The 14148-nt window shown below is 53.7% G+C and overlaps 2 protein-coding genes and 1 non-coding gene across 7 annotated transcripts in view; 1 reads left to right on the top strand and 2 right to left on the bottom strand.

Moving 5' to 3' along the window:
- Positions 1–4478, top strand: part of DNAJC7 (DnaJ heat shock protein family (Hsp40) member C7) — a 30209-nt gene extending 25731 nt beyond the window's left edge. The window contains exons 11-15 of one of the 2 annotated variants that reach the window (XR_003506689.1): positions 774–847; positions 1219–1365; positions 1600–1752; positions 3631–3693; positions 4140–4478. Coding sequence is in view for 1 of the 2 variants with exons in the window: in XM_027516850.1 (XP_027372651.1) it covers positions 774–847; positions 1219–1365; positions 1600–1752; positions 3631–3693; positions 4140–4177 (475 nt within the window). In the remaining variant the exon portion in view is untranslated. The remainder of the gene's footprint in view (positions 1–773; positions 848–1218; positions 1366–1599; positions 1753–3630; positions 3694–4139) is intronic. The other variant, XM_027516850.1, reaches the window with a different exon arrangement.
- A 1226-nt stretch (positions 4479–5704) lies between these two features.
- Positions 5705–12951, bottom strand: CNP (2',3'-cyclic nucleotide 3' phosphodiesterase). Of its 4 annotated transcripts, none has more exons than XM_027516851.1 (4): positions 12723–12951; positions 10818–11487; positions 8639–8778; positions 5705–7180 (listed from the first exon to the last, which is right to left on the bottom strand). In XM_027516851.1, exons 1-4 carry the CDS (start codon positions 12723–12725, stop codon positions 6731–6733), a joined length of 1263 nt encoding a protein of 420 aa, XP_027372652.1. In that variant the 5' UTR covers positions 12726–12951; the 3' UTR covers positions 5705–6730. The 4 variants fall into 4 exon arrangements, with proteins under 4 accessions (XP_027372652.1, XP_027372654.1, XP_027372653.1 ...); XM_027516853.1 differs by lacking the exon at positions 12723–12951 and adding an exon at positions 12592–12637; XM_027516852.1 differs by lacking the exon at positions 12723–12951 and adding an exon at positions 11805–11893.
- On the bottom strand, positions 7823–7893 carry TRNAC-GCA. Its single transcript has one exon. It is a non-coding gene; the product is annotated as a tRNA-Cys (tRNA).
- Positions 12952–14148: the final 1197 nt, after the last annotated feature.

Below are 14148 nucleotides of genomic sequence, written 5' to 3'. Positions count from 1 at the left end.
AGCTGATGGTGACTGTTTCTGGAATTCCTACAAGAGTCTGTTTAATCAGTAGGCCAGTCTCAGAGCAAGTGATATCATCAGGAAAATGCTACTTTATTTTTGTGGAAGAGACATTTATAAGATTGGCGATCAGCCTGTCAAGCTGGTTTCCTCCCATCTTGGGTCAGGGTCCTTCCTTCCTCTGTGCCACTGAAAGAGAATCAAGCCTGTGTTCACAGTCTCCTTTTCTGTCTCACTAACCTGTATCTCTCAGACTGACTAGTCTTAATGGAAGCATTTGCCGGCAGCCACCACCTTGAACTTGATCCTTCTTGTGGCTGACTAATCTCACATCTCCTCTGGATTGGAGCTGGCCCCGCATGTTTATGGCACTTTCGGTTTCAAAACTCTTCCATATCCGTTGGTCTCACTTGATAATTTTTCTCCCTTGTTTCAGTCCCAAGTGTCAAGTAGGTACCTTCACGTTGTCTCTCCTAAGGTGATCCAGATGGCTCTCGGTGGCTCTGAGTGAAATCAGAAGGAACGTTCTCCCTTGGTTGCTTTCTCCTCAGAGCAGTGTATCACTTTGCTGGTGGGTGCAAGTGGCATGAGACCTCTCTTTTTCTTGAGGGATTGGTAGCGAATTTTTCTTGTGGCTAGCTTAAGACTCCTGTGTCATGAAGCATCTCAGCCAAAAGTTTGTGTCTCCTGCTTGAGCCATGCCTCTTTACCTAGAGTGATACCAAAGGCCATTGCTATTTATGTCGCTGTACTGCCCTGTATTCCCTTTTCAGTTACTTGGACACAGAACAATATGAAGAAGCAGTACGGGACTATGAGAAAGTGTATCAGACGGAGAAAACAAAAGGTAAAGAATTTTGAGCACATGTTCCTCAGGGAACTGTGTGGTCTGACTTGTAGGTCCTAAAACTGGACACGGGAGTAGTTTGATTCAAGGGTGAACCTGGAGCTCATTGGAAAAAGTGAGCAGAGATCCCAAATGTGGGACAAGGCACCTGTTTTCTGGTCCCCAGTTCTCCCTGCCACTTTCCTTTTCTGTGTGATGAGGCCCATGGGAAGAACCTAAGTGTAAATAGATTTTTTTAATCTCCACAAGAAAACATCATAAAAGCCCCTTGTATGGTTAACAGGGCTTCTGACTCCAGGGCATCTGGGCTGGGACTTGGTAAAGGAAGCCAAAAACAGATTTATCCGTTGACGCTAAATGTCTTCCTCCAGAACACAAACAGCTCCTTAAAAATGCACAGTTAGAACTGAAGAAGAGTAAGAGGAAAGATTACTACAAGATTCTTGGTGTAGACAAGAATGCCTCTGAGGACGAGATCAAGAAAGCCTACCGGAAGCGGGCCTTGATGCACCATCCAGGTAGAGCGGGTGGGGAGCGGGGCTCAGTGGCAGGAGCAGGTCGGGCTGGCTGCTGCCATGGTCAGTCCAGCACCAAAGCCTGAGAGAGGCTCCTCAGCTGGAATTAGGTGGTGCTTGGTTCTGTATACACCAAATGTGGGAAGTACTGGATTGTAAAATGAGACATAATGTAGTGTTTCCCTTGAACTCTGTTTTCTTGAGACTCTTGAGTTCTTGCTGTATTCCTCCCTTTAGATCGACACAGTGGAGCCAGTGCTGAAGTTCAGAAAGAGGAGGAAAAAAAGTTCAAGGAAGTCGGAGAAGCTTTTACCATTCTCTCTGATCCCAAGAAAAAGACTCGCTATGATAGTGGACAAGACCTTGATGAAGAGGGCATGAATATGGGTGGTAAGTTGGGAGTTGGTTGGGGCGGCCTGGGTTGCACCTGACACCTGTGAAATGTTAGCATTTTTCCTGAAGACGTTCTGTGGGTGGAGGAGTAGGGTAGGGGTAGGGGTGTCTTATGTCATCAGCCAGTGATGCCCAACAGTTTGTTAAGTGCACTCTGATGAGTAGCTGTAATGTGTGAGGTACTGTGATGGGTATGGAAAATAACAAAGCTGAAACCCATAGTCCAAGGGTTTGCAAACCCTGGTCCACGGGCCAAGTCTGACCCCTGGTCTGATAGACATGGAGCCCAATGAGGGCAGTCAGGTGTAGCAGGTGCCAGGGGTACAGAGTGAGTGCCAAGGTCAGCACCAGCAAGGGACAGCTTGGATATGCAGAAAAGCACAGCACTGTAGGGAGTGACCAGGGCTTGGCTAGGAGGATAGAGAGTGCTTGGGGCATAGCAACACAGTAGCTGGGTCAGACCTCAGCAGGCCTTGGAGGCTACAGGAAACATTGGGTTTTTCCTTTTGGCTGGAAGTTTTTTTTTTTCTCCCATTGCAAAGTGTCTGATGACTGATACTTATGTGTCTGGCACATTTCCATAAGCCCTCACAGACTTCAGTTTCCCCAGAAGACTTAGAATGAAAGTGAAGTGTAGCTGAGAGCATCATTGCTCACTGTGAGCTCAGTTGGGGATAAAAGAAGCCCTGAGTTGTGCACAGTTCTCAGACCACTGCCTCTAATGCCAGCCCTTTCTCTTCCACTGAGAAAATCTTTTGGAACTTAAAATAAGGTTGATGATGCTACATAGATAACCCTGACCTCGCCAGTTCAGGGTGGGTGGGTGTGTTTTACAAACCTAATTTTAACAATAATAAACATTGCTCTGCCCAGCAGTTGAGAAGAGCTGTAAGCAGTCAAAAGCTGTTGAAGGGTTTAAGAAAGGGACCCGTGGACCTGATTTTAGCTCTGGAGTTATATTTGCGATGGCTGTGAGGAGAGCTGGTTTAGAAAAGGTGAAGAGGAGGGAAAACAAGATCACTAGGAGAGGATCGAGGGCACGGTTGGGAGACTGCATCGGCAGGAGTTGGCTGCTGAGCATGTCAGGAGAGGCAGAGGACGAAGTCAAGAGTGGCTTGGGCACAGCTGACTCTGTGGGGCCGTTCACTGAGCTGGGGGAGCCAGGAAGATGAGCAGATACACAGGCAAAGAATTCACTTTTAAATACCATGTGCCTGTGGGATTGGCCGCTGGAGATAAATCTGTGCAGCTTAGGCAGACTGGCTACGTGAGGCCCACCGTGGCCTGATGAGAAGAGCGCCGCGCGCGGGAGGCTCGACGCAGCAGTGTTCAGTGTTGCTGCTGTCACTGACCAGGTGGTTTGGGCTGGTTACTTGAGCTTCCCCCGTAGGTTTTGTTGAGTATTAATTGGGAATGATCTAATGTATGCCAGTCCCAATACCACGATTGCCACTGGGTAGCTTTTTTTCTGGCATATGATGTAGACAGAATATGGCATCACACGCACACATTCAGTCGTGTCTCATTCTTAGATGAGCCTTGGTGGCACCTAAGGGATGGAGTCCGGTCCTTTCAGGGGCAGCCCCAGCAATATAGGGAGACAGTGTACAGGTTCTAGTGGCATTTCCCATTGTGGAGAAGGTGGAGCAAAGTGCGTTGAGGCAAGGAAAGCTTTCCTTTGGGACACACTTGGAAGTAGAACAGAACAAAGCGGGACCAAGTAGTGGGCTTGCCTCTCGACCATGACTTTGGGCAAAGGACGGAAGTGATTGTTATCTGGGAGAGCTTTGGAGACCCATTCTCTGTTAAGTTCTTCAGACACTTCTGATTTTTTCACCTTTTTGTGCTTTCTCTGCTTCTTATTTTACTCTGCAGATTTTGATGCAAACAATATCTTCAAGGCATTCTTTGGCGGTCCTGGGGGCTTCAGCTTTGAAGGTGGGTGTGCCTGAGTTCCCAGGCCACAAGCCGACACAGGGGCTCCCCAGTTAGGCAGCGCTCTGGGAGTCAGAGAGGCCCATCAGTGGAGGCAGCAGAGTTCTCTTCTAGCAGGACGTCTACCCCCTCGGGTGCCGCTGAGGCTGGGCGGGGCGGGAGGGTTGTGGGGGGACGTTTCTGCGCTCACCCAGCCTAGGGAGCACAAAAGCCACACCTGCTTGGGGTCAGGGAGGTGTCTAACCAGAGCTTCCCTGTGAGGGTGAAGGTGTTAGAACAACACACACACCACCAGCTTGTGGGCCTCCTCCTGCATCCCGGGGCCCAGCCTGTTTTGATACCTTCAGACGGCTTTCCATTTGCGGTTGAAGCAGCCCTTCGTAACCAGGGCAGAGTGGTCTTCCCTCGGAAACTCAGAGCCAACTGACAAACTCTTCTTTTCCCTGCAGCGTCTGGTCCAGGGAATTTCTTTTTTCAGTTTGGCTAATGAAAGGACACCACCCAGAATCCAGAAAATGCAGACTTGCTCAGTTTAACCTCGAATGTGGACACAATTCACCTCCTCCCTTCATCATGTCTCCATGTCCTTAGAGCAGTTTCGTTTTCTCAGTTGGATACCCTGTGTCTGTGTGAGTGGGGTGAAGGAAAGGGAGCCAGCGCCGAAGACTGCGGGGAGGGGAGGGAGGCGGGGGGCGGACAGGGCAGCTTGTGAATTTTTGTTTTACTGTTTAACTTTATTAAAAAAGAAAAAAAATTAAGAGAATAAAATGTTTTGACCCTTTCTGGCACTTTGCTCTGGCAGCTGCTTTTTGTCACTCCAGCCAGCGGGGCCAGACCTGGGCCCCCAGCACGGAGTGGATGCCCAGGTGGACCTCAGGCTCAGTCAGCCGTCCCACGAGGGGTGCGGGTGCCCCCTCAAAAATCTGTTTAGCACGTGCATGCTAAGCAGGCCCTGGAGATGCTGTTGGGCCCAGCCTGATGCCAGTCATGGGGCAGTGAGTTCAGAACACATCTTATGGTAGGGGCCATAGAAATCACTAGAAGCTGCATGTGTCCAAAGTGGGTGCCAGGTGCCCGGCTGGGCTAACTCAGATTTATACAGGCGTTCACAGTTCCCACTGCTTGAGGGAGATGGCAACAAAGACAAAATGCCGCCTCCCTCACCCTCAGACCCTTTCCAAGTGGGCCAGGCAGCTCCTGGGCCAAGGGGTGTGGGTGCTGACATCGGCTCATTAGCTGGGATTCTTAGCAAACAGCCCTGCCCTTCTCCACGTGCCCCTTCCTGCATGGAAGGCAAGCGGGGGCAGGAAGCAGTGGCATTTGTCACGCTGTTCAGGTCAAGCTTCGTGTTTGTGGTGAATCATCTCAGGACATCCAGGCAGACACTTGAGGCTTTGGCTGAAGCTATGATTTTTGGTGCTCTGGTAAGTAGAGATGGCTGGGTAAAGACCTTGGCCCAGATAGCTAACTATTTATCTTCCTTATGAGCCTCGGCCCCTTTCTTTTCAGTCTTCTCCCTTCAGTGTGAAGACCCTGGTGAAGTGCTGACTGCATAAGGCCTGGGAAGTTCCCATGTAGCCACCCAGGCCTCTGTTAGCCTGGAAGAGATTCTTGAATGTCAGCTCTTCCCTTGTGTTTGAAGTGGCACTGACCCGAAGGTGGCCCTCCCTGAAGAACTCCGGGTCTTGCTGAGGTCCTTCCGACTGGATTGGCTGGGCACACCTGGGGGCCTGTGCCAAGTGACTGGGGGCGGGGGGCTGCTTTGTGCTACGTGTCCCTCATATTCAGCCAACCCCTGCTGTCTGTGCGCCTCCAAGGCCAGCCTCTCTCCCTTCTGCCTCCTCATGAAAGCCGACACTGTTCAGCTGCCCAGCCTCGCCACAGCTGTGCCCAGCCCGCAGAAGGGAGACAGGACCGATGGCCCCAAGCTGGGGGACAAAGGCAGTCCTAACGCACCCTGCCCTTGCCCCCGGGAAGACTGAGCGGGCCACAGCGGGAGAGAGATGCACGCAGCTAGGATTAACATGATTTATTTCATTATCAGTCTTACAAGTTGCTGAGGTTGGGCAAAGCCAGGAGAGTAACTTCAGGCGTTTCTATCAAGTGACAGCCTGATTAGCAGGGCCGTTACTGAGCGGAGGGCAGTGGAGGGCACCCCAGGAACCCCAGCTCCTACAGCAGTGTTAAAACCCCTCCTTCAGAGGCACTGGATAGGGCGTGGCCCGTGACAGCCAGGGGCCACTCCACTGGCTTTTGGTGCCCACTGACCCCTTTCAGCAGAGACACAAAGGCCTCCAGAGGCACCAAGGAGGCAGGATGGGCTGGGCAGGTGGAAAGACTGGTACTTTCTCACCGAGGCTCTGTCTCTGGCCTCGATCTCCCCACCGACACAGCAGGGCCACACAGCTGGAAGGACGGCAGCCCATCCCTTTCCCGGGGTGAGACCTGCAGCCAGCCTAGGGTGTGGCTGCTGCCTATTCTGTTTTGTCCCCTAGTTGTCAAACTGTACCTAGTTATAGTGTGAGGAGGGGACAGGCACTTAGGACCAAAGGTGTAAGGGAAACCCTTTCTCTGCCCTGGAAAACAGTACATTCTGATTAGGAAACGGGCTCAAAACCCAGGGGTCCTCCCGTCTCAAATCTACCAGTTTTTTGTGGCTGGTGACCACTCCATGAGTACTTGCAGTGCTGGGGTGTCCCCTCCCCACTAGCCAGCCTTGTGCGGGGCAGTGGGCCTGGGGGCCCGGTAACTGGAAGCAGGGCTTAGGGTCGTGGCTCCAGTCCAGGCCAAACTTGGCCCAACCTGGTCAACTGTGGTCCAGGTTCCTAAATGACGCCTACCCACCCCCTTGTGTTGAAAGCTTGAGTGTTAGACGGGAAGGGGGTGGGCAGGAAAAGAGAGAGGTTATTTTACAAGTTTTTAAAAATTATAGGAAAGTTAACTTTGAGTAAAAAATAAAAAAGAATCAAAGATCAAGCAGAGGGATGCTCCCCTCCCCTCCTCCTTCCCTTGTAAAGAAGGGGCAGGTGGCCCAGGACGCTCAGATGATGGTACAGGACTGAAAGGAGCCACCCTTGCGGCCACTGCGTATGGGCACGGCCTTGCCCTTCCCGTAGTATCCTGTAAAGATAGCCCTGACCTCCATCTTCTTGGCCAGGCTCAGCATCCAGCGCCCGCTGCCTAGGGAGTAGAGCTTGCCCCGGCTGAGCTCACCCACCTCCTCGCCGCGGCTGCCCCCCTTCTCCTGCCGCACAATCTCTAGCAGGTCGATGCCTGTCTGCACGGCCTCTACGTCACCCGCGCAGCCCAAGGTGATGTGTGCGCGGCTGCCCCGTGGCAGGTTGTCAGAGGGAGACAGCTTGTCCACGTCGTTTGGCCACAAGGCCAGCTGCTGCTCGCTCAGCTCTACTCTGGCTCCCGTCGTCTTGGGTGTCACGAAGAGGGCCGAGATGGTCAGCGTGAAGGCCTTGCAGTAGGATTTCTTCACTACCTACAGAGGGAGAAAGGGCAGAGGACCGAGCTAGAGGTGGTGGGCAGTGACAGAGGGACAGTGAGCGCCACAAGCAGCCTGGTGCCGGGTGGACGTCCTTCCACTGACACTGGCCAGGCTGCTTGAAAGAGCCAGAGGTGCCAGAGAGAAGGAGAGAGCAGGGGTGAGCGACGCCAGGCTTCCTGGGCTCAGGCCTGGGCTCCCCACCCACAAGCTGCAAGGCTCATTCACCTGTAAGAGAGGGCTGATGCTGAAGCTTCCTCAGGGTGAGGACTGAGGACCTAGCAAGGGCTGCTGTCATTACTACTCACCCCTTAAAAGCACGCTGATATCCAGACAATATCCTGGAGGGTGGGGCGAGGGCAGAAATAAAGGCCTTTGATCAAACTCTACTCCATACACTGTGGCTTACGGTATACCTGATTCTCAGAAAGCCCATCTCTCCCATTTTGACCATAAAAAACTTCCCTCTTTTGCTCATGACCCCTCACCCCAACAGTGTCTACTGTGTGCGTGCACGTGTGCTCAGTCATGCCCTATTTTATGCGACCCCATGGACTCTAGCCCGCCAGGCTCCTCTGTCCATGGGATTCTCCAGGCAAGAATACTGGAGTGGGTTGCCATTCCCTTCTCCAGGGGATCTTCCCGACCCAGGGATTGAACCTGAGTCTTCTGCACTGCAGGCAGATTCTTTACCACTGAGCCAGCTGGGAAGCCCTGTCTGGCAGTTAACAGGTGCTTAGTAAATCTTGCTAAATGAATGTACAGTCAGAGGTGGGAGTGAAAGTGTGTGCTGCGTGTTCATTCATGCAACTGGGAGGCGCTAGGGATACAAGGTGAACCACACTGCTGCCCTCTGACCCACACGAAGTTTCCATTCGTGTGGGAGGAAACCACTGAACAAGTAAGTATAATGGCTGTTACACTAGGCAGAGAAGTGAGGGAGCTGGCAGAGGGTCAGGGACAGCCTTCCTGCAGAGGCAACCTGAAGGAGGCTGGGGTCAGCCAGGCACACCAGGGTGCCACGCCAGGTGGTTAAGGACCCAATACGAGAGGCTGTGGGTAGGAGACGGGGTAGCCTGCAGGCAGGGAAGGGGCTGATACCCCTAAGCCAATGAGCCTTTCTATCCCTCGACACTCCCCATTCCGGGGCATGACCAGGCCTCAGACTCGGGACAGGGACTTCAGAGCACCAGCCTCCTGGGGGTAAGGGACTTCTAGCCTTTGGAAATGAACACAGGCTTAGAAGCCAGCATTCCCTGAGCATCTGCAGAAGGGGCAGGCCCCAGGGTCACAGCACAAGCTGGTGGCACTGCCTAGCGGGGCGACTGAGCTCAGTACCACTAAAGCTGCAGAAGCACAAGCTGGGACAGACTCCACTTTTCCTGAGAGGCTGTCTGGTTCTCCAGAGGGCCCTGCCCTCTCCCTGCTTCCGCCAGGTTCCTGGGGAGCACTCACATCTTGCTGGGCATACTCCTCTGCCCCAGCGGCCTTCCCGTAGTCACAGAACTTGGTTGTGCAATGCAGCACGCCCGGCGGTCTCTTCCCGAAGTAGGTGACCAGTTCAATCTTCTCCCTGGGCTCATCCCCAGAGACAACTGCGGGGGGAGAGGGAGGGTGGTCAGGGCGGGAGAGTAGGGGCATTGCAGCAGCTATCACCAAGAGCTTGGGAGAGCCAGAGGAAAAACATCCAATGTGGAGCTTAAATTCGCAATCCACTGTAATTGAGCAATCTGCCATTCATTCGTTGGTCAAATTAATAGCAACTCTAGTGCTATGAAAAGGTGCTTTAAGTTCCCTGCTTTTTGTTCCTCAAATTTTTTCATCTCTTACCCAGACTTGAAAACTAAGGCACTTGTAACCCAGGGGAAGGCAGCATAAGCCAAGGGAATCTGAGCTTCAACAGAGCTACATATCTGAAAAAACAGGGAAGCAGGTCATGAAAAAGGAGCTAGAAAGAAAAAAGAGGAGGGGAACTGTATGGTATAATGGAAGGAGCCAGAAAGAGCATAACATCCAGCCCACTTCCAAGCTGTTGGACCTGGGGCAAGTGAGTGACTCTCATCTGTCAATCAGATACAATAGGAGGTGACCACCCAGATAACTATCAGTCATGACCCATTTCACTCGGGGCCCCTGGAACAAGAAACAGCTGGTCACTGGAACAATAGGTAGCCTGCAGCCTCCTTGGGTGGATGAGAGGCTACCATGGGTCTTAGAAAGTAATGGGTACAGGAAGGGTCTTAGGAGATAATGGGATAACCTTAAGGCTAGCTTCTCCATCACTAGGCTTTTCCTGTTAGCTCCCAGGGTTGAGTCCCTCTGAGGATGCAGCTCACCCTCCACACGGGAGGGAGACCCCCACTCGGAGGGCAGGCCTTGTGTGTGGCCCACCACATTTCTCCTGCGCTGTCCTACGCAGAAGGACACCAGGGGGTTTTGGTTTTTTGGTCATGCCGTGGGGCATGTGGGATCTTAGTGCTGAGACCAGGGACTGAACCCATGCCCCCTGCATTGGAAATGCAGGATCTTAACCACTGGATCGATCTCTAGTTAATTGAGGATCCCAATTTTTAATGATAAATGCAGCTTCAAGAGGCAATCACTCTACAAGGCAGAACCAGTGCTAACCAGGAGCCCTGCCTCGGGCACGTCTCTGTCACGCTACTCACAGGCACTGCTCACACCAGGTGGTGTAAGCATCCTGGTTTCCTGCTTTCCCAGCATTCGAATCTTAGGAGCTGAGAAAAGTCCTTGGAGAATGTATACAGGCACAACTCACCTCTGACAACCCAAAGAAACCCAGGTGGGGATATTTCAAGTCTAAAATTAAGGGGTGGGGGGGAACTAGGAATGCATTAAAGGAAGAAGAGATGATTAGTAGGTGGGTGACATGTCCTCCAGATCACTGGAGGAGAAGAGCCACTAGGGGGGGCTTTCCCTATCCCAAATCTCTCCTCTCCGTGGAGCAAACAGCAGGAGGGCACTCTGGTCTGACCCAATAAGGGAAGGCTCCTCTAGAGGCGATAGAGTCTAGGGCTCTCACAACAGCTTTGGGCAAACCCCACATCCGTTCTGTGCATTTCCCATCTGCAAAAACGAGATTGGACTCTAGGTTGTTCTCTGGAGCTGTGCAATACCACAGGAGGTGCGCTGGCAAGCTCAGGGCCTGGGAACCGTCCCCGCTGGTGTTTACAATAGTTCTAATAGTAAGTTTTCTGCAGCTTAGGACTCCACGGCATATTGTATTTTAGAAAACGGTTCTGCAGCTAAAAATGAGTTTGAAAACACTGGACCAGACTCTCCCTCCAGGGTTCTATGAAATGTTGATGTACTTCCTATTATGACAGTATGCAATTTGTTCTCCCCACCTCTAAGACAGGGTCGGTGGTCTAGGTCCAGGCTGGGAGAGGGCAGCTGGGAAGACGGTGAGAGGGAAAGTCCCTGGTGAACACCTCTCCCATGTCCCATTGAGTGTGCACCGCCCCAGGAGACCTGTGCCAGCGCCAGGTGAGCCCCCCTGCATCCCCCAAGAGCTTGGAGAACAATGGTCCCGGGCACGCAGCACCCTGTGCCCAGCCAGCGAGGGGGATCACAAATAAGGTTGAGTGCCCCACCCACCCACCCCGCCACCTACAGTGTCGCAGCTCCTTCTTGAAGGCCTTGTGGTTGCCCAGCTCCTCCAGGAAGGTCTGGCCAGTTTTCCAGAGGGCCGCGGAACTCTTCTTGGTCAGGAACCAGCCGAAGTAAAGCGGCAGGAAGTCCTTCTCCAGCCCAGGCTTCAGCTTCTTCAGATCGTCTGCTGACAGCTGCCACTGGTTCTTCTCCTTGAGCTGGGCACAGTCCAGCCGCCAGGCCGTCTTGGGCTCCACCAGCACCACCTGGTACTGGTACTGGTCGGCCAGCTCAAAGAGCTGCTCCAGCCGCTCCCGCTCATGGTTGGTATCATCCAGCACCAGGACCCGGAAATCCCGGCGGCAACAGGCAGCCAGGTCCTCGTCCAGCTGCTTGTACTCCTCAGAGAAGGATCCCCGGGCGCCAGGGGTGATCTTGTAGCTGTCGGCAGACACCATCTTGGTGCCATCCCGGTACTTGTCCACGATGAACCGGGCCAGCGTGGACTTGCCGCTCCCAGGCAGGCCTCGCAGGATGAAGAGCGTCTTGCACTCCTGCAGCGTGGCCACCGTCTCCTCATCCTGCAGGAAGGGAAACTGCAGCTCCGGCTTGTCCTTGGCCCCTGAGGATGACATTTTGCGGAAGAAGACCTTGGGCAGGAACGTCTGGCTCTTTCGGGAGAAGCCTCTACTCTGTGTGAGGAGGGGAAGACAGGCGTCAGCCAAGTCACGCAGGGCCACCCCGCCAGCCTCTCCTCTTCCTCTCAGGCCTGGCCCTATTCAGGAATCCCCCCACTCCAGGCACCCCGGCCCTTGATTGACAGGCACCCCCGGGGCCGTGGGCACCTTCCCAAGCCATGGGCACCTTCCCAAGCCATGAGGTTCTAGATGGTCTCTCCTAGGTCCTTGGGACCTGAGGGCTTCTGGCTGTGCAGTATGGAGAGGGCTGTCTGGGCAGTCCCAAACTCTTAAGGAGAACCGTAGCCTCAAGGATCACCCACTGCCGCCACCTTGAAAGGAAAACTGCTGGGAAGTGCCTGCAGGGGAGGGCCTGAAGCCTGCGTTTCTAGAAGTGAAGTCTAACTTTATATTCCTGGCCTCTATTAAGGATGACCTCTTTGGAGGTGGGGGGCTCTATGTCTGTGTAAAACCACAGCTGTCCTGGCCCCTAAGCGCACCGAGGAGGGTGGGGGTGGAGAAGGGTCACCCAAAGACCGCCTCCCTTCCCCCAACAATGCCAGTAACAGATAATACTCTCTTGTCTGGGATGGGGGGACAATGGTCCCACAGAAGGGCTGGTGGGGGGCTGGGCCGGAGAGCGCTGGACAAAGGGCTTCATTCAGCACAGCCTGCTACCTCCTCCTCTGCCCTGGGCCCCCCACAAAGTCGTGGTCTTTGTGCCCGCCCCAGGACTAGGCGGTACAGGGCACCTGCGTCGGAGTCTGGCTCTTCGCACCCCTTGCTGTGTGTCAGCAGCACCTCTCTAAGCCGCTTGTTTTCCTGCTTGCGCAAAGCCACAGGCGGCAACACTTTTTACTGTAAAGCGCCTTTTCCTTTAAGCCGCGAGGCCCCACCTCCCGCCAGCACCCAGACAGCTCAGCAGGCGCACATTATCTCAGACGAGGCCCTGGGCAGGGAGTGGGTGCCGAATGCCCGCCCAGCGGCCCAGTGCCCGCTACCCCGGCCCACCCGCCACCCGGGTGTGCTCCGGGGGAGCTGCTTCTGAGTCCCGATTCCCTAATTCCCTTCTTTCTCCAGCGCCATCCCCACTCCCCATGCTCCCCGCATCGCCCCTACCTCAGCCCAGAAAGCCTCGACTCAACTCCGGAACCTCGAGTCCTCATTTGCATGCCACTTCCTCCCCCCGCCCCCAAGTCCCCCAATACTCTCGTTTTCCATTAGGGTCCCGACCCAGCCCTCCCGCTCACCATGATGAGGAGGGGTCGCCGCCGTCGCCGCCTTCGCAGCACTAGCTCTCCGGGGCCGCCCGCCTGCGCGGAGGGACACGGAGTCTAGCGGTGCCGCGAGGCCACCCGAAACCCCCTTACATACCCCGGGGCGGAGCGCGGGGGCGGGCCGGGGGCGGGCTGGGCCGGCCCCCTCTGCGCAGGCTCTGCGAATCGAAACTCCACGCTCACTTGGCCCTAGAAGGAAGCTGCGGAGCGCTGCGCCCCGCCCCCTGCTGGCGCGCCAGCCCCGGGCCAGCACCTGTTTGGAGGCGCCTGTGCAGGGGCGGGTATGGGAGCTGGGGAGCCGGGGTTTGGCCTCTTTTTCTTGCACCCCGGTAATGATGAACTCGGTAAAGAGGCAAGCAGGCACCCCGCCTCTCCCTGGCCCAGTGTAGAGATTAGATTTGAGGCAAGATTGTGCGAGTGCGAATCCTGTCTTTAAAATTTTGATATTTTACTCATCATCAGGCTGTTGATTTAAAAAATATTCACAACCTGAAAGTTGAGAGTTATGTTTTATTCCGCGGGAATTTTTAGGATTTCAAGCCAGGGAGATAGCATCTCAAGTAACCCTGAGAAAATTGCTCTGAGGAGGTGAGAGTAGGAGCTGCATTATATAGACGTTTTCCAACAAAGGGCAGGTAATCTGAATGTGGAAAAGATTATTGTTAAAGAAAACCAGATATCCCAAGTTAGGGAATTTAGAGCTTTTCTACGTACGGGAAGATGCAAGAGTGTGGGCTCACTGAACTCATTCCTTTAATATGCACCTCAGCTATCTGGAGCCTGTGTCCAGCGTTTTTCATATCCTGAACTTCCTTTCCTCAGGGCTCAACCTTAGGGAGTGCTTTGATTTTTGCTAGATTGCAGGTAGTCTCCTTTCTGTGCTCCCTTGGGGCTCACCAGCTCACCTTCCGTGGTGGCTGCAATCGCTGCTGACTGTGACATCCTTGTCTACTGATGTGGCAGGAAATATTCAATTTCTCAGAGTTTTGCAAATTTTTTTTTTGTTTTTGCAATATTGCGTTAAAATACTGTTTCTCTTGCTTACTGAGTTTTTTGACCCTATGTTCCTTAAAAGTTGCAGCTGAAATGCCTCACTTGCCTCTCCCTAGTCTGGCAGGCCCAAAGTCAGCCTCTGCCCCAACCAAGCCCAACCCTCCCAGGAACTTTGGAGCTGGAACTAGGATGGCAATGGCCAAGGGGTTAAATGGATAAAGCAGTGACTTCTTAACTCCTCCTCTGGGGCAGCTGCTCAGCCACCCCTCTATGAAACCACTGGAAGCTCAGGTGGGTTTTCGAGAGGTTCCTGTGTACCAGGGATGTGCTAAGCACCAAGCCCCGAGCCAGGTACTCATTATACAGAGGATGAAGCAAGTTTGGGGAGCTTGATTTACTCGACTGT

This window comes from Bos indicus x Bos taurus, chromosome 19 (genome assembly GCF_003369695.1).
Source record: "Bos indicus x Bos taurus breed Angus x Brahman F1 hybrid chromosome 19, Bos_hybrid_MaternalHap_v2.0, whole genome shotgun sequence".
Classification (NCBI taxonomy): Eukaryota; Metazoa; Chordata; class Mammalia; order Artiodactyla; family Bovidae; genus Bos; species Bos indicus x Bos taurus.
This window is presented reverse-complemented; position numbering and strand designations above follow the sequence as displayed.